The sequence below is a fragment of the Cebus imitator genome, unplaced genomic scaffold, assembly GCF_001604975.1.
Source record: "Cebus imitator isolate Cc_AM_T3 unplaced genomic scaffold, Cebus_imitator-1.0 Scaffold294, whole genome shotgun sequence".
In the NCBI taxonomy this organism is placed as follows: Eukaryota; Metazoa; Chordata; class Mammalia; order Primates; family Cebidae; genus Cebus; species Cebus imitator.
In genome coordinates, this window is record NW_016107609.1 from 631204 (window position 1) to 656609 (window position 25406).

The window sequence follows — 25406 nt, forward strand, 5'->3', positions numbered from 1 at the left end:
AACAAATCATCCACAGGTAGGAAATGTAAATGCACTTTGAAATTCTGGAGAAAAAAAGATGCACTGTGCACAGGCAGCCTAGCAAATACGAATTGATTAATTCTAACCCACGTTCTTTCTCATTAGATCTAAAATCCCACCATGCTAACTGCCCATTATTTTCTGCATTGCTTATCTTCTGCACACCAAATGAAAGGCCTTGACCCTCCAAGGAATAACCCAACTTCTCCAGAGGAAAGATATTATGTGACCAGAATATTCTTTAACAACAAAATAAGGAGCACAACCTCACCATATAGAGCTGTTTAAAACAAGACTAAATAACTCCTGAATGTAATCACTTATAATGTCTACAATATGTGGGTGCTGCTGATCAAATTGTTAAAGGGTTGTGTGCTTGTGGCTTAGTTTTTTTTCTTTTTCTTCTCCGTTTTAGCTTTAGTTTTGTTTTATTTTGCAAGAATGAAAGGGGAAGGGCCTCCTAACCAACCCAACAGATCAGTTCCGGCAAGCCTCGAGGCTCCCGTGGTTTATGGTCACTGACTTCAGCCAGGGAGCACGGAAGTTGCTGCCGCTGTGCAACTTGGGTTTTTTTTTTTATCCTGCAGTTTTTAGCTCAGCAGAACTGCACACCCGGGACTCTCCCCAGCTCTTCGTGTGTGGCTCTCTCAGGATCCCACAAGAGCAAGCTGTGGGTCTGTGAGTGTTTATGCGTGCTTTTAGTCACTTCACACTTATTGAAAAGTGTGTATGTGAGAGGGTAGCGTGTGTGTCAAAGAGAGCGAGAAAGAGAGACCAATTGATTCTGCGGTCTCAACTTCAGTATCCCTCAGCTGGTAGCTTTTGGAGTCAGGTGACCATTTGGGGTGCATAGCTCAGAGATGCAGTCCCCCTGGAAAGTCTTTATGGTGGCGCCTCTATTCTTTCTTCCGCCCCTTCAGTCCTTGGCTTCTCCACTCTACGAAGACCAGTCCAGGCTCAGCCACTCCAATGGCCACACCTGTGTAGGTACGTAAATAAATATTTTTGTATTTTTTATATAGACATAACAATGGGGTCCAATACTTTGCTTGCATAATCAATCGCATGTTTGATGATATCAAGAGTTGTAAGATTCCAAGTAAGGTACCAGTAACCTCACTGACATAGAAAAATGTAGAGTCTAAGGGTTGACATTGACACTACATACATCTTTGTGAATAAAAAGCATATGAGTTTAAATTGGGCATAAAACTCTTCCACCTCATTGGTGATTGGAATTTTTGCTTCTTGTATAGGCAACTATTATTTCCGGCTATTTTAACCTGAAAATTTCACTGCTTTTCATGGGCTTTGACCTCAGACAGACACATCTGAGTTTGATTCACTGCCCACCTCCTACCCTTCTCACCTGTTTCTTACTGGCTGCAAAACCGGGAGCAAGCTACTTAACCCCCTCCAAGCTTCTGTGCCCTTATTGGTGAACTGAAGCTAATAAGACCCACCTCATAGGGCTATTGTGAAAATTGTGACCGTGCATGTAAGTCTGTGGCATTTGCACACAGTAAGGACTCAACCATCTTAGCTTTCTTCCGTCTCTCAGAGAATCCAAATTTGGCGATCACCTGGAAACACTGAGCACTGATATGGCTTCTTGGCTTATCTCTTAATGAAGTGTTTTATTTCCAAGGTTTTTTTGTTTGTTTGTTTGGATGTCAGTAGGAAGTAAGGGAAGATTGTTGATATTCACATTGTAGCTCTCATAACATGTGAATTCTTATAACAGTGGTGGCATTTAGATGGTGCAGTCCATAAAGCCACAGAGACTCAGAACTCCCAGTAGTAAGTAATTGCTCGATGAGCAGACCTCAAAATAGAATCCTAGCTTGAGAAGCCAGGAAAAGAACTCTAGGATAAGTTTGGAGGCCACATGCTGCAAATGGAAAATCTTAACACAGATTCTGACACTTAATTGTTTCTGGAGACAACATGGAAAAATATCTGAATTAGTTCTACTTCCTCAAAATCATGGCCTCAGGTCATTGTCCATGTTAGGAGATCCACCTTGACTTTCAAAGTCTTGTTTTAATTAAGACCCAGATTCCCTGAGACTCTATTTTCCAGAGACCTAGAAGCAGAGGTGTGTGGCCCTTTGAATCATGCCTGGGAGATCATCCTCATCCAGCATTTGGTTTCCTTAAATAATTATTTACCACCCTTTCATTTTTCTCAAAACAAAATCCTAATGCCTATCAAATGGAAATGCACTTGAGAAAAGCTCAGATGAAATCAGTTTTACTTCTGGGTTTGTTGCAAACTAAATGTTTGAGCAAGTTGTCAAACCTAAGATCCTTGGACCTTCGTTTCGGTAAAATGGACAGGAGATACTCATTCCTTTCTCTGCCCTGTTCTCAATGAGGTCATGGAGAGTAAAAATGAGGTGTTGGGGGGATTTCAGGATGGGGTTGTTCTGGTTTTCCATTGCTGCATCAAAAATTACAATAATAACCATTTTGTTGTATTATGATTTTATGGGTCAAAAATTTGTTCAGATCTGGCTGGTGATTCTTCTTCTCCATGTAGAAGTGACTGAGGTTAGGAGGTGGTGTTCACATGGTGGATTGATGGATCTGGGACTGACAAAAACAGTTTCACTCACATGTTTGGCACCTTGGGGGTGAGGGAATGGCTAGACAGTTGGCTGATCTGGGAGTGCCATCAGAGTGCCCACATATGGCAGTCTTGGGTAGTAGGCCTTCTTCCTTGGCAGCCTAGGAATCCCAGAGAGAACTCCAAAAGACAGGAACTAGAAGTTGCCAATCTTTCAAATTTTGGGTCAGGAAACAGGCACAGCATCGCTTGCCATCCTCCATTGCTCAAAGTATTCACAGGTTCCTCCATCCAGACTCAAAGGTAGGGGGCGTAGACACCTCATTTTGATGATAAGGGTCAAGAAATATGTGGTCATCTCTATGATTCACAGAGGTTCACTTTGGTTGCCCACACAAATTCTTAAGGCCCCAAGAGCTTGGAGACTCTGTTGTTGATTAGGTTTGAGGATGATTTAACACCCATTTTCCCAGCAACTCATAACTTCTTCTGGCTAACTCTACCTAGGTGACTTACTCACCTGTTGTCATAATAGCAAGGAAGGTAGGTGCAGGAGGAGTCCAGCCTTGTGGTGAACGCTTTCTGAGCCCTGCCTGTGTGCTAAAACAAGTGCTGAAGGCAGTCCAACTTGGTGCCTCACTGTTGGAAGTTGGCTTTTTGGGGAGACAGGATTAGATATGTGTGTGCAGGGGAGTTTATTGAGGAGTGCTCTTGGCAAAAAGATCAGCAAGAGAGGAAGGCAGTGGGGTTGGCAGGGAGAAGGCAGGCTGTGCTGCAGCCATGAAAGAAGACCTAGGGGATCCCACTGAGAGCTCTGGAACTAAAATAGCTCTTCAGAGTTGTCCTGAAGTCGGTTCAGGTCTTGGAATTCCCACATCAAACAGTCCCTGGATGTGACCTAACCCCAAGGGAGAGCTGTAATTTTGAGACATCTCTCGTTGGTGGTGACAAATCTGGCAACGGACTGACTCTGATGTTAACATCATCCTTCAGACCAATGGCTCCAGAAGCTGGGGAGGAAATGTCTCCTGATAGGGAATCCTGGGGTGTACCTACTGAAAGCGCTGCATGTGGGAAGTGTCTCAGGAAGCAGCGAGGTCCGCTCTCTCACAGCTGGTGGGAAGAGGAAGAAGTGTGTGGAAGAGGGGACAGAAGAGAAGGAATTGTTGATTGGAATTCTTCTAACTCTACATTTGTTGCCAACACCCTCACAACTTTCTGACAAAAAGCAGGATTATATGCCTTCAAACCCTCCATCAGAAAGGTGGTCCCCAAACATTTCCATGCACTCATTCCTCACATGGCCACTGAATATGCAAGACCCTGTGCTCAGAGCCAAGGATAAACAAATGAAGGAGAAGAAGGATTTTTAGAATGTCTGTCTTCAGGAAATTCACTGTCCAGTTTAGAGGAAAATGAGAATCTGGAGCCTTGTAAAGATTACAGTCCTTTAAAATGAATGTTGAACTGGGCCCTTAGTGCCCTTGATAATACCCTTCCTCTAGAACTCTTTAAACTGCCAATGCCAGACCCTGCAGAGCCCCATGAAGTGCAGGGCAGAGACTCACAGCTTGGTAGTGGACACTATGGACTTCATAAAGCCGCCAGGGGAAGGTGAAGTAATAGCCTCGGTGAAAGGGAAAAGAGTGTTTAAAACTTTAGAATTTTAGAAACATTTCTACCTGAATATTGCTAGTCAAAGAAGGAAGCCTCAGTTTTCCCAAAGATTCTGTTGCATTCACTTGCTTGCTGAAAGACCCCGGGCCATAAAAACCTTTCTGAGCAAAAGTTGATTAGGCAACTGGATTTCTGATTATCCCAACTTGAGCAAGAATGATTCATATATATTTTTAAATACAGACAAGGACCTGCTCTATCACCCAGGCCACAGTGCAGTGGTGCAATTATAGTACACTGCAGCCTCAACAGCCCAGGCTCTAGTGATCCTCCCACCTCAGCCTCCCATGTAGCTGGGACTACAGGTACACGCCACCATGACTGCCTAATTGTTCTATTTTTATTTTTGTGGAGACAGGAACTCACTATGTTGTCCAGACTGGTCTCAAACTTCTGGGCTCTACCAATCTGTCCGCCTCAGCCTCCCAAAGTGCTGAGATTATAAGCATGAGACACTGTGTCCAGCCCTCCTCATTTTTGTTCATTGTCAGCTGTCTTTCAGTTGCCATTGCAACATAAATTCTTACCTTGATCATAAAAGGATACCCTTGCCTTGATTTATAAGATCATAATAACATAAAATATTTGTATCACCTTCCCAACTCATGGGAGAAGTTCTTCCTTCCTGTTTTCCTCGAGGTCAACTGAATTAGGTGGGTTTCATCCATTTTTATGAAGATTATTGCTGAGTAATCATATTTGTTTCTTACTCATAAAATTTGTTGTGCTATTGGTCTCCTCAACTCTTCTCAGGGGATAGCACTGTCCATCTTTTCTCTGAGTTGAATGTGGACTAATTGAAGTGATGCCTAGAGAAAGTCACTACAACCAAGTGCTCTTCAGCCACACAAATTACACTTGCAAGTTAATAGTTATAATAATTGCCAACATTTTTTGGACACTGACTGTGTGATAAGCCATCTTCCAAAAGGTTTACGTGTATTCCCATTTAATCATTACAATGACGTTTGGAAGTCTGTATTATCATTATCCTCATTGGGCAGGTGAAAAACAAAAGACAGAAATAAGTAACTTGTTCAAGGTTACCTAGCTGGTTAAAACTTGGCTTATTCCTTACTTTAATTGTGATTATGTTATTATCGGAGTGATTAAATCAGGGTAATATATTTCCCTATATTGTTTTAAGTAACAGTTTTTTTGAGAAATATAATTCACATATCATAAACTTCACCCTTGTTTAAAAGTGGCATTTAGTATATTTATGAGTTGTGCATTGATCATCAATATCTAATTCCAGAATACTTCATCACTCCCCTCGAAAAATCCAGCTCTCTTAACAGTCATTCCCCATTTCCTTCTCTCTATAACCCCTGGAAATTACCAATCTACTTTCTGTCTCTATGAGCATTTCACATAAATAGGATAATATAAGACATGGTCTTTTGCTACAGGCCTTTTTGACTTAGCATAATGTTTTCAAGGTCCATTCATGTTGTAGCATGCATCAACTTTATTTCTCCTTACAGCTGAATAACATTTGGACATAAGGACATTATATGAACATATCTGGTTTTGTTATTTATTCATTGTTAATGGACATTTGAGTTGTTTTCACTTCTTGGCGATGATGAATAGTTCTGCTATGAACATTCATGTACCAGTCTTTGTGTGGGCATGTGTTTGCATTTCTCTTGGGCATCTACCTAGGAGTGGAATTTCTGGGGCATATGGTAATTCCATCTTTAACATTTTGAGAAACTGCCAGACTATTTTCCAAACAGCTGCACCATTTTACATTTCTACCAGAGGTGGATGAAAGTTGTAACTTCTCCACCTTCTTGCCAACACTTAGTTATTCATCTTTTTGCGTATCACCATCATAGTAGCTGTGGAGTGAGATCTCATTTTTGGTTTTAATTTGCATTTCTCAAATGATAATGATCTTAGCATCCTTTCATGTGCTTGGTGATCACTTGTATATCTTCTTTGAAAAAAAGTTTCAATTCAAATCTTTTGCCCCTTTTTAAATTTGACTTTTTGTTGTTGAATTGTAAAAATTCTTTGTATATTCTAGATACAAGTCTCTTTTCAAACATATGATTCAGACTATTTTCTCCAATTCTGTTTCCTTCCCCCACTTTTATAATGGTGTCCTTTCAAGAACAAAATTTAGTAATTTTGATGGAGGCCATTGTATCTATTTTTTTCTTTCGTCTCTTGTATTTTTGGTGCCATATCTAAGACCTATATTTTTAAATTGTTGCTGCAGCTATTGGATTTCTCTTGTCATATGCCTGTTCCTTCATCTTATTTCCCAGACACCGAGTTCCTCACCATGAATATGGGAACCAGGAGCGAAACTCCTGGGGTTGCAAATAACAAGAATCAACTTAAACTAGGCTAAGCATAAAAAAAAGAGAGAGAGAGAGAGAAAATTTGCTTGTGAGAATTCTAAGAGTGAATTTTAGAATCAAAAGGAGAAAACAGGCTTAAAAATTAAGCTAGGAAACAAAAAATGTTGTCTGCCAGGAACCCAGAGAGTTCTCTCTCCTGGCAACTCCCCGCTGCCTCCATCTCTATCCCTACAGACCAGCTGGTTTAATACTCTCCACTCTGTGGCTGACTAGTGGCTCCCACAAGCCCTGAGTTTGTATGTGGTAGTTCAGCCCACAGAGGTAAGTTCACCTTCTGGTGGCCAGTCCCAACTTCCCAGCAAAGAGAATCTGAGCTAAGTCTTTAGTCCACTGAATAAGGGACAGGTGAGAGTGGGGAGAGCTCGAGGTACAGATATGGCTGCCAGGCTCATGGAGTGAGGGGTTAGCTAGCACCAAAGCAGGGTATTGTTGTGACTGGAGAGATACTCCAAAAGGAGCCCCCACAGAAGTTACTGAGCTATTGAGCCTACATCCCCATCACAAACAACCCCTGCTTCAATCCCAAGGAGCAGCCCTACAGTGGGGAACCAACCAGAAGACTGGAGAATGTGGTCATGACTGTATTCCCAAAGCAAAATTAAGCTGTGGAAAGCCCCAAGGTCCCTTCCCCAGTTTACCGTATTTGTTAGCACTGAATAGTACGTCCCATTTGAACACTAAGCAAATGCAGGTTCAACTATGCTTGAGCAGGCTGTGCCTCTCTCTGCCACTTTTCAAATGTTGCAGAATCAATAATAAGATGTGTTCATTTTTGCAAAACATCATTTCTTTACATGGGTGATTTAGGGGGAAAGTAATCCTTCTGTTTCTAAGTCAGTGACATTTAAATTAATTCACTGAATGTTGACTTTTTGAAAAGCACTGTTTGGTACTCAGGAAGCTTTTTAAAAGGTTAAGAAGAAAGCTGACTTTTTCCCTTTGGTTAAATATAGAGTGCCTTCAGTGTCAGGTTGTAATCCCCCTCCATACCCGCATACCACACACAGAGTGGTCCAAGATGACTTCATAGTTTGATTGATGAAAAGACAGAGGTGGCCTCATGATTTCAAGCCAATGTGAGTGATAAAATAAGCATCACTGACAAGAATAGGAAGGATTTAGACAGAGCCAGCAGAAGGTTGAAAATTTATTATCACAACTTAGATACACAGAATTTTCACGCTATTTCTCTATAACTGAATGCTTGTTCATAAGACACTGTTTCTGCTGATAGCAGAAAACATTTCATCTTGCCATTTACGTGGTTAAATTTAGTCTGCTTTGGGTAACTCAGCTTCTCCTCTTCCTTCCCTCCTCTGAGAGGGTTGATCTTAGTTCTCCAGGAGGACTTACTCGTCACTCTGATGTTCATGGTTCTCAGCCTTTGGAGGTAGCCTCTATCCTCAGCCCTAAGAGTGCCAGCAATTGAAGCTTTGGGGCTGGCGGGGTTCATGGTCTTGGCTCAGCTGTGCAATCTGGACAGGGGCCCCACATCTGACCCACCACACGTTCCACCCTCACAGGCCGGGCAGATCCTTGGGTCTAGCTGGACCACCCCTGTTCCCTGGACACAACTGCTGCCCTCTGCACATGCCCTTCACTGTGGCATTCCCATACACTCTCTCTTCTCCGTAATCCTCTACCTTTATTTTTAAATTATCATTGCATTTAACGCCAACCTTAGCACAAATGGTAGGTTTCTGATCATCTGAATTTTCCACCATCCATCTGCCTTTCTCTTTCCTGGATTGCTCTGAGGTCAAAACCTGAAGAGAAAGACCACAAAGACACTCTGAGAAGGGTCTGTGACTTTGGGGAAAGGTCACACAGTGAGCAAAACCCAAAGAATTCATGATGCCAGCATGCTGTACTTCAGGAAGAAAGAAAGAAAAAAAAATTTTTTTAGTAAATGTATTAATACTATGGGCAAGAATATAGAACATTTGTAATGTGTATATGAAAAAGGGAAAAAACAGGAAGTTGTAAAGCATTAAGCAGAGTAAAATCCCCATTAAGTTAAAATGTGCCTACCTCTCTATTGACAGAGCTGTTTTCCTAGATAGAACGAACACCGAAACGTTCATAGTGATTATATGGCTATCTTTAAATGGAGATGTTACTAATGATTTATATTTTCTTCTCAGTGCTTTTCTGAATTTTCCACACTTTCTATAATATCCTTGTGGAAGCAATAGCAAAAGGCACAGGGTTAAAAGCTGCAGAGCGTGAGGCTCTCGGGTTTGAATCCTGGTTCTATCACTGTACAAATGTGATGTTGGGGACATAGCTTCGCCCTTGGCACCACCTCACTCCCCTCATCTGCAAAATGAGAATTACACAGGGTGATGCGAACAGCCCATCACTTAGAACTGTGCTTGTGACATAGCAAGTACACAAAAGGGTTGTGATTATTCTTTTGAAAATCAAGAAAGAAATGCACAGAAATTGTGCTCTAGAAGTCTTGGAATTAAACCTATTGTAAGGCAAAAAGTCCTGAATAACTGAATAATTTCATGCCAATCTGTATCTTATATAAGTACAAATTCTCAAATCTTGGGTGTTTTAAGGGAAGATTCATTTATAAAGAAAGATTTCACAGTGTATTAGTTTTCTATTGCTCTGTGATAAATTGCCAAGCACTTATCAGCTTAAATCAACACAAATGTATTATCTCACAGTTTCTGCACTTCAGAAGTCTGGACATAGCATAATTGGGTTCTCTGCTCAGAGTTTTACAGGGCTGAAGTCAAAGTGTTGTCCAGGGCTTTAGTCTGATTTGAAACTAAGGTCCTCTTGCAAGTTCACTGGTTGTTGGCAGAATACAGTTCCTTGCAGTTGCTGGAGTAAGGTCCCATTTGCTTCCCAGCCATCAGCTAGGGATCACACTCAATAACTAGAGGCTGCCCCTCTTCCTAGGGAATTAGTAGCATAGCTATTTCTTTCTTTCAAAACCAGCTGGAGAAATTCTACATTTAAAGGGCTCCCTGATTATGCCTGGCCCATCTAGGAAACTTGTGATTAACCCAAAATAAACTGATTGGAGTCCTTAATTACATAGGCAGAATCTTTTCTGTCATTGCCATATAACAGAATATAACCATGGAAGTGATATCCAGTCATATTCATAGGTTCTGCCCTTATTCAGAATAGGGAATTAAATAAGGTGTGTTCACCAGGAGACAAAAATATGATAATTCTAACTTTTACACATAGAAATGCTTTAAAAAGACCAAAAATAAAAAAGCCTTCAAACTAAACACTCAGATAATATCACAAAAGAGAATTTATGTGACTTAGTTCCAAAGTGATTCACCAAATAGACATGAATACATAATGGAAATCAATAGATGAAGATTAAGTTGCAGACTGAACAAGTTTTTTGAGGTTTGGGTTTGTTAATCGTTTTTTGTTTTTTATGTGCAAGCTATTCTGCATGGATTTCACACTCTGGAAATTTGGAAAGAAAACAAATCACTCCAGTGTCATGCCTTTTTGCTTATAAAACAGTTGTTTTTCAACGTTAGGAAAATCCTTGCCTGAATGCTGCTTTGGAAAAAAAAAAAAATCTGTCTTTTAAAATGACCCCTGCAATTTAACAAAATGTAAATGTAATTAGAGAAGTCTAACTTGACATTTATTTTATTAAACCTAAAACCTCTAGGTTCCTTCAGATAAAAATAAGTACAAAAGAGAATTCTGACGATGATCGCATGAAGGTGTCAGAGGTTCCTCTGTGCAAAAGACCAAGTATAAAACTGGAAAAATTGTCACAAGTGTTTCAGGGCATGGGAAATCACCAGTGACATACAATGAATTGAGAAATGTTTATTTTTGAAAAACTGCATGAACTTTGGGAAAAGCAATGACATTGTGGCCTCCTTACCTGGGGCTGTTCTATCTACCCTGCCCTCAGCTTGGTTAGTGAGAACATTAGGTTTATCACTGTGGAGCTGGCTGCAAAAAACAGAAAGTTTACTGCTAATGGGACAGATGGTTTAACCGAGGTGTGAAGATCCATGGCTTTCCCAGCCAAAAGTGATGAAGTCTGTTGGGAATTAACAAGCAGAACCTACAGCTTTGTTAGCTCAAGGTTTGGTCCCAGATGAAGCAATGGCGATCAGCTGGACGTTTAACAAAAAGATCCTGGAAACAATCTGGAGAAGAGCATCATAGAAGGGCTGAGACAAGTTCTCTACATATTCCTAATTGATTGGAAAACCATGCATGTGCAAGCGGCGACTTAAAAGTGTTCAGCAGAAAGTGAAAGCTGACGGGGTCTTGAGAACTGGCTGCAACTCTGAATATATTCCCTAACTTACATGTGGATCGATCAACAGTGACACCTTTTTTTACTTGAACAGTTAGAGGCCTTATAAGCTTGAGGTGTTTCAGCACAAGTTGCTCAATGACTCTAAGCTATGTAGACATTGGAGTGATCCTTAGAAAGCCAGGCTAAAGGCCAGGCGCCTTAGCTCATGCCTGTAATCCCAGCACTTCAGGAGGCCGGGGTGGGTGGATCACGAGGTCAGGAGTTCGAGACCAGTCTGGTCAATATGGCGAAACCCCATCTCTACTAAAAATACAAAAATTAGCTGGGTGTGATGGTGAGACCCTGCAGTCCCAGCTACTCGGGAGGCTGAGGCATAAGAATCGCTTGAACCTGGGAGGCAGAGGTTGCAGTGAGCTGAGATCGCACCACTACACTCCAGCCTGGGCAACAGAGAAAGACTCCGTCTCAAAAAAAAAGAAAAAAAAAAAAGAAAAAAAAATTGGGCTAATAAATGAGCAGAGATATCAGAAATTCTACACTCCAGGGGAAACAGATCTCCAGTTGAAGCCAGGAAAATTTACTAGAAAAGAAGAGCCAACAACCCTCAGAAAAATAAAAATCAAAAAAATCCAAAGTTGTTAAATGTATTATTTAAAATTTTCAGTTTTCAACAAAAAAAATAGTAGACATATAAAAAAACAAAAAATAGAGATTCATACTTATGGAAAAAAGCAGTCAATAAAAAGGGGCTCTGAGTGAATTAAACACTTCAAAGTGCTGTTATGGGGATATTGATAGAATTAAACACAACCATAGTGAAAGAATTAAAGGAAAATATTGTGACAGTGTTCAGTGTTCAGCAAATAGAGAAAATTTCAATGGAGATATAAAATTATAATAAAGATCCAAATGGAAATTCTGGACTTAAAAATCAATAATTGAAATTTAAAATGTACTAGATGGGCTCAACAGAAAATTTTAGTTCAAAGAAGAAAGAATCAATGAACCTAAAAACACATCAATATAAATAATCCCAACCAAAGAATAGAGAAAATAAAGCTTGAATAAAAATGAGCAGAGCCTCAAAAACATGTAGTGTGATATCCAGTATCTCAACATTTATAAAACAGGAGTTCCAGGAGAGGAAAGAGCAAAGGGGGGGGTAAAAAGTCTTTGGAAATGTAATGGCTAGCACCTTTTTTAAAATGAGAATAAGACCAGGTACAGTGGCTCACAACTGTAATCCCAGAATTTTGAGAGGCTGAGGTGGAAGAATCACTTGAGTCCCAGAGTTCAAGACAAACCTAGACAATAGAACATGACTCCATCTCTGAAAAAAATTAAAATTATCCCAGTGTGGTGATGTGTGCCAAACTACTCCAGAGGCTGAGATGGGAGGATCATGTGAGCCTCGGAGGTCAACATTGCAGTTCCTTACGATCGCACCACTGAACTCCAGCCTGGGTGACAGAAAAAGACGCTGTCTGTTTAAAACACAAAACAAAAAAAAAGCCTACAGATCCAAGAATCTCAAGAAACTCCAAATACACTAACACAAGTAAACCTTGATACCTTACGGTCAAACTCAAACTTCTGAAAACCAAACGCAACATAAAAATCTTGAAAGCACAAACAGAAAAATGACATCACTTACAGGAAAACAGTAACATGACTAATGTCTAAACTTTCATCAGAACTTTGGAGGCCAGAAGGTATTAAAATGACACACAGCCTCACTTCTTTCGATTGTGCTTTATTCTATTGGACTTTGCAGATACTGCATTTTTTACAAATGGGAGGTTTGTGGCAACCCTATGCCATGCAAGTCTGTCAGCACCATTTTTCAGCAGCCTGTGCTCGCTTCATGTCTCTGTGTCACATTTTGGTAATTCTGAGAATATTTCAAACTTTTTCATTATTATTATATCTGTAGTGTTGCTCTGTGTTTAGTCATCCTCGATATTACTATTGTAATTGTTTTGGGGTGCCATGAACCACACGAATATAAAACAGCAACCTTAATTGATAAATGTGTGTGTTCTGACTGTCCCACCAACCAGCTATTTCCCCATCTCTGCCCCTCTCCACTGCCCTCCCAATTCCCTGAGACATAATAATATTAACATTAGGCCAGTTAGTAACCCTACAATGGCCTCTAACTGTTCAAGCGAAAGAAAGAGTCACATATTTCTCACTTTAAATCAAAAGCCAGAAATTATTATGCTTAGTGAGAGGCATGTCAAAAGCCAAGATAAGCCAACATAAGCCATGTCACTTACCAAGCAGCCAAGTGGTAAACGTAAAAAAAAAAAAAAAAAAAAAAAAAAAAAAAAAAAAAAAAAAAAAAAAAAAAAAAAAAAAAAAAAAAAAAAAAAAAAGGAAAAGAAAAAAGAAAGCTATTGAAAAATATTAAAAGCACTATTTCAGTAAACACACCAATGATAAGAAAGTGAAACACCCTTATCGTCAATGTGGAGAAAACTTTCGTGGTTTAGACGGAAGATCAAACCACCCATGATATTCCCCTAAGCCAAAGCCTAATTCAAAGCAAGACCCTAGCTCTCTTCAATTCTATGAAGGCTAAGAGAGGTGACGAAGCTGAACAAAAAAGTATAAAACTATCAGAGTTTGCTTTATGAGGTTTTAAAAAAGACCCTATCTCTATAACATAAAAGTGCAAGGTGAAAGAACACATGCTGATGTAGAAGCTACGGCAAGTTATCCAGAAAATCTAGCTAAGATCATTGATGAAGGTAGCTACACTAAGCAAAAGATTGTTAATGTAGACAAAATAGCCTTCTATTAGAAGTTGTCATCTGTATGACTTTCATAGCTAGAGAGGAGAAGTCAGTACTTAGCTTTAAAGCTCCAAAGGACAAGCTGACTCTTTTATTAGGGACGAATGCAGCTGGTGACTTTAAGTTGAAGCAAATGCTCGTTTACCATTCTGAAAATCCTAGGGCCCTTAAAGATTTTGCTAAATCTATTCTGCTTGTATGCTAGAAATGGAATAATAAAATGTAGATAATGGCACGTTTGTTTGTAACATGGTTTAACGTATATTTTTAGCTCACTGTTGAGAACTACTGCTCAGAAAAAAGATTTATTTCAAAATATTTCTCCTTATTGACAATGCACCTGGTCATCCAAGAGTGCTGATAGAGAGGAGCAAGGAGATTAATGTTATTTTCATGTCTCTAACACAACATCTATTCTGCAGCTCATGAATCAAGGAGTCATTTTGACTTTCAAGTCTTATTATTTAAGAAATACATTACATAAGGTAATACATTGCATAAGTATAATACATTACAGCTGCCATAGGCACTTATTCCTCTGATGAATCTGGGAAAAGTAAATTGAAAACGTTCTGGAAAGGACTTACCTTCAGATGCCATGAAGAACATTCTGGGAGGAGGTCAAAATATCAGCATTAAGAAAAGTTTGGCAACCATTGATTCCAACCCCCATGAATGATTTTGAAGGGATTAGGACTTCAGTGGAGAAACTGCAGGTGTGATGTAAATGGCAAGAGAACTCTAATTAGAAATGAAGTCTGAAGATGTGACTGAATTGCTGCAATCTCATGAGTAAAATCTGAATGGATGAGGAGTTGCTTCTTATGACTGAGCAAATAAAGTGGTTTCTTGAAGTGAAATCTACTCTGAAGATGCTGTGAACATTGCTGAAATGATGGTGAAGGATTTAGAATGTTTCATAAACTTAGTTGATAAAGCAGCAACTGGGTTTTAGAGGATTGACTCCAATTTTGAAAAGTTCTACTGTGGGTAAAATGCTATCAAACAGCATTGCCTACTACAGAAAAATCTTCCATGAAAGGGAAAGTCAATCAATGTGTCAAACTTTATTTTCTTATTTTAAGAAATTGCCACAGCCACCCCAACCTTCAGCAACCACCATCCTGATCAGTCAACAACCATCAACATTAAGGCAAGATCCTCCACCAGCAAAAAGATTATGACTTGCTGAAGGCTCAGATGATCACCAGCAATTTTTACTAGTAAAGTCTTTTTAAAATCAAGATATGTACATGTTTAAGACGTAATGCTAGTGCACATTTAATAGACAACAGTATAGAGTAAAGATAACTCTTATAAACACTAGAACCAAAAAATTCATGTGACTATTGAGATATTTGCTTTATCGTGGTGGTCTGGAAGTGAATATCTCTAGGATATACCCATATTTAAAATGCTGAGAGGAAGAAGAAGTTATCAACCAAGAGTTCTGAATCCCGTTAAAATATTATTCAAAAATGAAGGCGAAATAAACATATTCCCAGATAAACCAAACTGAGAAAATGCATTACTGGCAGACATGCCACACAAGAAATGCTAAAAAAAGAAGTCCTTCAGAAAGAAAGAAAATAACAGTACATGGTAACTTGCATCCCTAGGAAAAAATGAAAAGCACTAGGAAAGTAAATATGTAGATAAATATAAAATAATAGTATATATGTATATGCACACACACACTTTTCTTAATTTATTTGTAAATAAAAATTTGTTTAAGGCAATAATTGTAACACTACAATTGTATTTATAATACTTATAGATATAAAATGTTGACAAAAATAGCCCAAATACGAGTTGAGGATGAAGCAATATTAGAGGAAAGTTGTGATATCTTACCACAATTAAATCAGCATTCACTTAAAATACATTATGGTAAGATAAAGATGCACATTGTAATCTCAGTAACTACTAGAAATATGAACATCTAAACAAAAAATTACTTTAAAAAATTACCAGAGGAAGTAAAACAGTACAAAAAATACTTGTTTCCAACAAAAAAGATAGTAAACAAGGAAAGAAGAGCAAAAAAAAACCCAAGATGTCCAGAAATAGCTGCCATATGAAAATGACATTATATGTGAATGAACTGCACGCTTCAAAGGGCAAGATGTTTAGACTAGATTTTAAAAGGCAACATCTAAGTATACTCTGTTTGCTAGAGAAAACCTTTAGACTCAGACACACAACAGGTTGAAAATAAAAGGATGGAAAAACATATATCATAAAAATAGTAACTGTAAGAGAATAGGGATAAACGTATTAGTACCAGAAAATGCACTTTAAGAAGTAGAATAATCCCCACAACAAAAAGGTATATGTCTTAAGGATAAATGGGCCATGAAATAATAATTATAATTATATTATGTATTAACATAATAATAATTATCAATAGTTATCAGTGTTAATTATGTCAATAATATATTGATAATTATATAATTGGTAATATATTGATAATTATATAAATAATAATCAATGTTAGTTATATATATGAACTTAAAAGCCCACAAATACTGAAAGATCTGAAAAGAAAAACAGACAATGCAACAATAGACTTGAAAATTTCAACACTCCTATCTTCTTAATCAATAGAATTAAACAAAAAGTATGTAAAGATATAGAACATCTGAATAACACAACTAACTTGATCTACCTAACATCTGCAGAACACTCCATTCAATGACAAAAAAGCATTCACGGACCAGGATTGACCATGTGTTATGTAATAAATCAAGTACCAATTCATTTTTAAAAATTGAAATCACATCAATAATTCTCAAATTAAATCAGAAATCAACAATAGGAAAAAGTTGGGAAATACCACAATATGTCGAAACAATACAACACACCTCCTTAAAGAAAACCTTAAAATTCAACTCTGACAATTCAACAAAATAGCCCTAAATAATTCCATTAAAAAGTGGGCAAAGGACATGAATAGACGGTTTTCAAAATAAGACATACAAGTGACCAAAAAGCATATTAAAAAATGTTTAACATCACTAATCTTCAGAGAAATGAAAATTAAAACCACAATGAGAAATCATTTTATACGAGTTAGAATGGCTATTGTTAAATAGTCAAAACATAACAGATGTTGGCAAGGATGTAGAAAAAAAGGGAACACTTATACACTGTTGGTGGAAATGCAAATTAGTACAACCTCTATGGAAAACACTGAAGATTTCTCAAAAACCTAAAAATAGAACTACCATTCAACCCAGCAATCCCATAACTGGGCATCTACCCAAAGGAAAAGAAATCATTGTATCAAAAGACACCTGCTCATATGTTTATGTTTATTGCAGTACTATTCACAGTAGCAAAGATATAGAATTAAGTGTCTATCAATGGATCATTGTATAAAGAAAGCATGGTGTGTATATAAGCATATAAATATATAATAAAGTACTATTCAGCCATAAAAAAGACTGAAATCATGTCTTTTGCAGCAACATAGATGGAACTGGAGGCCATTATCTTATGTGAAACAACTCAGAAACAGAAAGTCAGACACCACATATTCTCACATATAAGTGGGAGCTACATACTATATACACATGAACATAGAGTGTGGAATAATTATCACTGGTGACATGAAGGAAGGGAAGAGAGTGAGGAAAGAGAAATTACTTAATGGGTTCAATGTACACTATTTGGGTGATGGTTACACAAAAAGCCTAGACTTCACCACTACATAATATATACATGATATACATGTAATAAAACTGCACCTATACTTCTTACATTTATACAAATATTTTTAAAAGAAAGATAAAAATGAGCAAAAGAAGAAATCAAAGGAAAATTATAAAATAGATATAAATCCATGCATTTAAAGCCAATTCCATTTTTTGACGAAAACACCAGGAACATACAACGGGGAAAGAGCAGTCTCTTCACTAAGTGGCATGGGAAAACTGGGTATCGATATGCATAAGAATGAAACTAGACCCTTATCTTTTACCATACACAAAAATAAAATCAAAATGGATTAAAAACTTAAATCTAAGCATGAAACTACAAAATTACTACAAGAAAACATTGGGGAAAAGCTCCAGGACATTGGTCTGAGCAATGAATTTTTGTGTGTAAGACTTCAAAAGCACAGGCAACAAAAAGAAAATTAGACAAATAAGATTACATCAAGCTAAAAACCTTCTGCACAGCAAAGAAACAATCAACAAAGTGACTCAATAACCCACAGAATGGGAGAAAATACTCACAAACTATCCATCCAACAAGGGATTAATAACAAGAATATGTAAGGAGCTCAAACAGCTCAGTAGCAAAAACAACAAAACAAAAAAAAACAAGTAATCCAATTTTAAAATGGGCAAATGGTTTGACTAGACATTTCTCAACAAAAGACACACATGGACAACAAGTAGATGAAAACAATGCTCGACCTCATTAATCATTAGAGAAATGCAAACCAAAACTACAATGAGATCTGATCTCACCCCAGTTAAAAAGACAGGGAATAATGCATGCTAGCAAGGATGTGGAGAGAGGGAAACCCTTGCTGGTGGGAATGTAAATTAATGCAGCTACTATGGAAAACAGTAGGGAAGTTCCTCAAAAAGCTGAAAATACAATTACCATATTATTAAGCCATTCCACTGCTGTGTTTATACCCAAAAGAAAGAAAATCAATCTGTTGAAGCAGTACCTGCACACTCCCATGTGTACTGCAGCAGTATTTACAGGCCCATCAATGGATGAATAGATAAATAAAATATGGTATAATATACAATTGAATATTATTCAGCCATAATAAAGACTGAAAGCCTGTCATTTGCAACAACATGGATGCAACTTGAGGTTACTATGTTAAGTAAAATAAGCCAAGCACAGAAAGACAAATATTGCATATTCTCGCTCATATATGTGACCTAAAAAAAAAAAAAGAAAAAGATCTCATAAAGATAGAGTAGCAGTGGTTATCAGACGCCAGGAAGAATAGGGGAGGGGAGAATGAGGAGAAGTTGATTAATGGGTACAAATATATACCTAGATAGAAGAAATACTACCCAGTGTTCAGTAGATTAGTAGAGAGACTAGAGTTTACAATAATCTATTCTGCATTTCAAAATAGTTAGAAGACAATGATTCAAATGTTTCTAGCATAAAGAAATGACAAATGTTTAAGATGATAGATATCCCAATTACACTGGTTTGCTCTTTAAACATTATAAAATTGTGTTAATAATCACAGGTGCCCTGAAAATATGTATATCTATTATGTATCTACAAAAACATAGTAAAATTATTTGAAAATTAGAAAATGGTTTGGCCTAAGTGAAAATGGACACATAATACATCAAAATCTACTGAATGCAGCTAAAGCAGTGCTTATGGAAAAATGTATAACTTTAAATACTCATATTAAAAACAAAAATCTAAAAATTAGTAATATAAGTTTTCACCTCAAGAAGCCAGAAAACAAAGAATCTAAAGCCAAACTGTGTGGAATGAAGGAAATAATAAAGATCAGAGCAGAAATTGGTAAAATAAAAAACAGGAATACAGCAGAGAGAATCAATGAAACTAAAATATAGTTCTTTTGAAATAATCAATAAAGTTGATAGATAAACCTTTAGCTAGACCATTTAAAAAGGAGAGAAAACACAATCATCAAAATCAGGAATAAAACAACAGGGGACATCATTGTAGACCCGAAGGAAATTAAAAGGATTATAAGGGAAGATCATAAACAATTTTATGCCAAGAAGGTAGACAGAGAGTTTAGATAAAATACACAAATTCTAAAGGAGACAAGCACCCAAAAATGATTTAAGAAAAAACAGAAAATGTGAATAGACCTATATCAAGTAAAGAAATGGAATTCATAATTAGAAACTATATTTGTTTCCTAGGGATGCTATAAAAACATTGCCATAAATTAGGTGGCTGAAAATAACAAGAACTTATCCTCTTACAACTCTGAAGGCTAGAAGTGTGCACTTAGGTGTTCACCTCTTTCTCCTAGCCTCTTGTGGTTGCCAGCAATCTTTCACATTCCTTGGCTTACAGCTGCATAACTCCAGTCCTGTCCACATTGTCCCCTGGCCATTTTCCTTCTGTGTGTCTGTCTTCACGTGGTATTCTCCTCTCTGTATGTGGTTATCTCTTTTTAGAAGAACACTGGTCATTTTGGATTAAGGACCACTCTATCCTACTATTACTTCATCTTAACTAATTACATCTACAAGAATCCTATTTTATATAAAAGCACATTCTAAAGTCCAAGAAAGGGCATGAATTTTAGGAGGACACTATTCAACCAAATACAGAAAATCCCAAGCCTAGATGGCTTCATTAGTAAATTCTATAACATGCTTAAAGTAGAAATAATGCCAATCCAACACAATTTCTTTCATAAAATAAAGGAGGAAGAAACACACTTCACTTCATTTGTGTTTTCCTGTCATGTAAGTCCAGACGGAAACATCAGAAGGAGAGAAAATAAGATTTTATAAACAGATGCAAAAACTGTTAACAAAATATTGACAAACGGAATCCAGCAACATGTAAAATGAATAACAAATCATGACCAAGCAGAGTTTATCCTAAGAATGCATGGTTGTTTAACATCTGAAAATCAATTAATGGAATGCACCAAATTAGCATAGTAGAGGGCACAATTACATTGTCAGTCCAATAGAAATAGGAAAATTATTTGAAAAAAATTGTCACCCATTCATGTTAAAATCTCTCAACAAATTATGAAAGAAAAGGTGACTTCCTCAACCTGATAAAGGACATCCATGAAACCCTACTGCTGAATTTTTGTATTTATGATAGCTGACTGAATGCATACCTCCTAAGATCAGGAGCAAGGTAGAAATGTCCACTCTCACCACTTCAAGTCAACATCTTATTGAAGATTCTATTCAGTTTAACAAAAAAAGAAAAATGATGAAGGCATGAAGATGGGAAAGGAATAAGTAAAACTGTCTTTATTTTCAGACAGCATAATTCTAAACATAGAGAAAGCCTTAGATATCTAAAAAAAAAAAAAAAAAACTATTAGAACTGATAGGTGAGTTTAATGAGGTTGCAGGATTCAAAAATAATATACAAAATTGATTTTTTATTTATATTGGCACAAGACTTTGAAGCATTAAAATTAAGAAAACAATCCTATGCATAACTAACAAAAATGCTTAGGAATAAAATTAGCAGCAGAAATGCAATTACCCTACACTGAAAACTACAAAACATTGCTGAGATTAAAGAAGGCTTTATGGAAATGAAAAGATGTGTTGTATCAATGGATTGGAAGATTCAATACTGTTAAGATGTGAGCACTCTCCAAATTGATCTGTAGATTAAACATAATTTTAATCAAAATCCTAATGGGATCTTTTGTGGAAACTGGAAAGCTGATTCTAAAATTTACATAGAAATGTAAAGAAGCCAGAACAGCCACAATTTTGAAGAACACTATTGGAGAGTTTACACTACCCGATTTCAAAACTTACTGTAGGTACTACAGTAACTGATACAGTGTGGTATTAGCATGGGGACAGACACGGACAAATGATAAAAATAGGAAGCCCAGATATAAACCCATAAATTTATAGGCAATTAATTTTCAACCAAGTTTCCCAGATAATTCAATGGCAACAGGGTAGTCATTCAACAAATGGTACTGGAATAATGGGATATCTATATGCAAAAAACAGGGTGAGGTAGAACTTAGATATTTCACATCACACACAATTGTGAACTCAAAATAGAACATAGACCTAGAGCTATACAGATAAGAGCTAAAACTATAAAACTTCTAAAAGAAAATCTCTGTGACATTGAATGAAGCAAAGATTCTTAGCACCGTCCAAAAGGAAAAGGTGATAAATTGTACTTTATCCAATTTAAACTCTTTGCTCTCCAGATAACATCACTAGAAAACCAAAAGATTAGCCACAGACTTGGAAGCAATACTTGCAAATCCCATAGACTTTAGTACAGCAATGATTGTTTTAATTAACATGATTGATAATTTTCACTTTGGAAGGATGTTGTTTTAACATATATAGTGTGGTGCTTAGGAGAATATAAATTTTAAAGTAAAAGAGTTCTGAATTTGAGTCACCAGTTAGCCACTGCTGATCTGAAAGGCTTAAAGTATACTGTTTAACCTTTCTGAGCCTCAGATTTCTAAGAAAATCTGGAAAGAAGCAATCTCATGAGAATGTTGTGAAGATTAAATTAGATATAGTTTGTAAAAACACCTACCAGACAGCCAGAAACACAAAATGGCATTCTAGAAATTTTCATATTTCATGTTTTCCCAAATGTATTAAGGTAGAAGGCAGCTATTAAAAAGCATATTTAATAAGTTATGTTTAAAAAAATAGAATTTGCTTTTTTCTTTGTAAGAAAACACATGGTTTTCACAGAGATTTGGGATATAGAAAAGTACTTTTAAAGAATAAAATCAATTGTGATTCCCAAATCCTGATGATCACTATTGATACTTTGGTATATTTTCTTTCAAAATCATCTAGATATACATTTGTAGGCTTTTGATTTTGTCCTATTCTTTTGTTATATTTCTAAATTTGAACAGTTGAATAGACAGTCAACAAAACATTTGCAAAAACTTTGGCAGTAGTAAGCATTTGTTGGCAGTTGAAAAGTTTCCTTGTTGGCAAGTAGATTTGTGTATAAAGACAGAATAGTATTGAGTATAAAATTATTTCTCTCTCTCTCTCCTCCTATTTACCTATATGTCCATTCCATCCATCATCTATCTATCCTTCTTTGCACCCATTCATTCATCAATCTGTCCATCCACTCACCCATTCATTTTTCTATCATCTATCCATCCATTCTCTATATCTTATATGTCTAACTATTGGTCTTAGAATACAAATATTGAAGTGAATTGAAAAATGAAGTTATATTCTTCTGAAAGAAAAAATTGATTGACTAATTTCTTTAATAATAAGATCTGAATTTGTTATTTAGGTTTATACAGAAGACATTTTCCATAACTTGAATGAAGTAAATCTCAGCTCCAACATTTGACAAAAATGTATATAAAGCATGCATTAAGATAAAGGCATTTTATTTAAAACATAGTACAGGCAAAGGTGTATTGAAAAGGACAATAGTTCCATTATCCAATTATTTCTGAGTGTATTGGATTTTAACAGGGCCTTGCTAAGTAAAATAGTAAGTGCTATAATTTTTTTGCATATTCTGCCCCCCCAAAAAAATGAGAAAGTAAAAGATGATTGATTTAACATGTTTTTACAAGTCAGGTAGTTTCTAGTTCTTTGCTTTCAATAACATGGAAGGGAAACTTAATAGAATTATCAAGTTATAGATAATTTAAAAGAATTTTCAATGATAGTTCACTTCAACATGTTTGGCATTTAACTCAGAAGAAGTTCAAAGAATTCTGTGACATTGCTATATCAAAAGTCCTTCAATTCTGATCTATTTATTCAAGTAAACATGTTTCTCAGTACTTACATCTTTAACAATGAAAAGGAGGCATAAAAGTGATGCTGAACCTTGTCTCTTTACATGAATAAGCAGCATTTCTCAACAGATGTAGGTACCAATTAAAAAGCCTCAATAATGTCATTAAGAGGTGCAATTCCAATAACATTTTACCTTTGTCATCTAATAATAGTTTATCAAATTGGCTATCTATTGTTTAGATAAGTTGATTTTACTAACAAAGGAAGCTCAACCCAGACTCCAAACTTGGAGTATCACAGGAAATTAAAAATTTTATTTAAATTTTATACATGTTTTTAGTATCGAGAAGTACAATGTGTGTTCAATAAAATAATTTCAACTATAAAAATATATTACATTTGGATAAAATTTTATGATTGAAGAAGAATTCAAGGAGGTGGACTTTTCAATTCAAGAAGAGAAATTATCAATGTAAAATTAATTACTATGAAATAAGAGTTTGGTCATATAGGAGACTAGGTATAAAGCACTATGGTATTTAGATTCCTTTGGATACACATGGAAGGTTAATGTAACCGTTCCACTGTAACATTTACAACCTGCCCAAATTTACATCCTTTGCAACTATTTAGATTGCTATCCATTAGTAATTTCTTGATATCCATTAAAATGTGTCAGTTCATAGTTTTTCATATTTATTTTAGAAGATACAGAGCAAAATGTTGAAAACCATTGGTTTGCACTCTGGACTCTAGACTGTACTGCCTGCAGCCTGAAGCCTGAAGCCTGTAGCCTTCAAGGTGCTTCACAGTCTAGCCCCCTCCTACGTCTCTCAATCTTCCTTCCCCACTGACTCTGAATGTTAGCCTTGACCAACTCTTCTCTTTCTTACCTCCAATTCTTAAGAAATCCTACCACTCTACACATGGAAGGCTTTTTCTCCTTTTTCTGATGAATGAGGTCCTCCTATCCCTTACGACTCAGCTCCTCCAAGAAGCTATCACTGAGAGATTGCACCAGGAATAGTTAATTTCTTCCTCCTACGTGCTGCCAAAGCACTACCACTACTCCCTCTATCACAATACTTACAGGTTTCTGGGATTGTTTATTTAGGCATCAGTTTTCCCCATTGGTCTGTGACTTCTTTTATTCACCTGTGACTCTTCAAGCTTCTGAGCATAGTAGGAGCTGAAAAGTACATGTTGAATAAACAACAGGATGTATGAGTCCTAGCATCTTCACTCTCATTTCTTGATCATTCATTTAAATGTATTTCTAAATCAGCTAAACCAGTCACCCTGTGTCTCTTAACACAGCCTGCTAATTTCTTCTCGCTGTCTTGCTTGGGCTCTGCTCACTCATCAGTGCCCTCGGCCTTTGTTTTCACCACTAATTGCCCAAAACAGTGCCTCTCTGGCTGCCAATGTTCTTGGCAAAGTTGGCAGTTTTGAAACCACTGAGCATTTTCTCATAAAAACAATGTTTCAAGTAGTAGTTAGGTTAGACCACAGAGTCTAATCTTCTCAAAGGTAGTGAAAACACTAGTTGTCTGCAATAAAAGAAGATTCAGCCCTACGAAAGTAAAAATGTTGATGATGCAACATAGTTTTCAAAGATGAGCTTCTGTGCCTTTATTTTTGTAAAGAGTTCGTGGAGAAGATGTGTCTTCCCTGTGGTGGCCTTAGTAGACGGGAAAGGAACTAACGTTTGTTAAATGCCTGCTCTGTGCCAGGCGCCATGTGCATTTTATGTGTTGTATCAGGTAAGCCTCACGACACTTTTGCCAGATGTGCAGATAGCCTTTGCTGTATTACAAACCCCATACTTACACAACCATCATTTATGAGCCCAAGATTCTGTGAGCTGGGCCCAGCTAGGTGATTCTTCAGAGGGCTCACTTCCGCAGCTGCCCTCAGCTGGTAGATGGTGGAATGGCAGAGGCAGGGAGATCTGGAATGATCTGGGTGATCTGTTGGCTGCGGCACCTCGGTTTCCCTTCATGGGGCCTCTCCAGCAGGTTGGCTCAGGCTCACGGCTGCAATGTCAAACAGGGCAAAAGTGGAAGCTGAAAAGTTTTTGGAAAACTCAGTTCCAATCTGACACACTGTCCTTTCTTTCATGTACTAGTCAAAGCAAGTCACAAGTCCAGGTGCGAAGTGCTGGGATATAGATACCATCGCTTTATGGAAAGAAGTGCGAAAACTTTGTGCCTGTTTCTAATAATACCAAACAAGGGCCATT

General features: G+C 37.0%; 1 protein-coding gene across 2 annotated transcripts in view; it reads left to right on the forward strand.

Annotated features, from left to right (window-relative positions):
* Positions 1-498: 498 nt before the first annotated feature.
* Positions 499-25406, forward strand: part of AOAH (acyloxyacyl hydrolase) — a 192174-nt gene continuing 167266 nt past the window's right edge. For both annotated transcript variants that reach the window (XM_017502197.2, XM_037729113.1), the window contains exon 1: positions 499-1008. In XM_017502197.2, coding sequence (XP_017357686.1) covers positions 882-1008 — 127 coding nt within the window. In that variant the 5' untranslated portion in view covers positions 499-881. The remainder of the gene's footprint in view (positions 1009-25406) is intronic.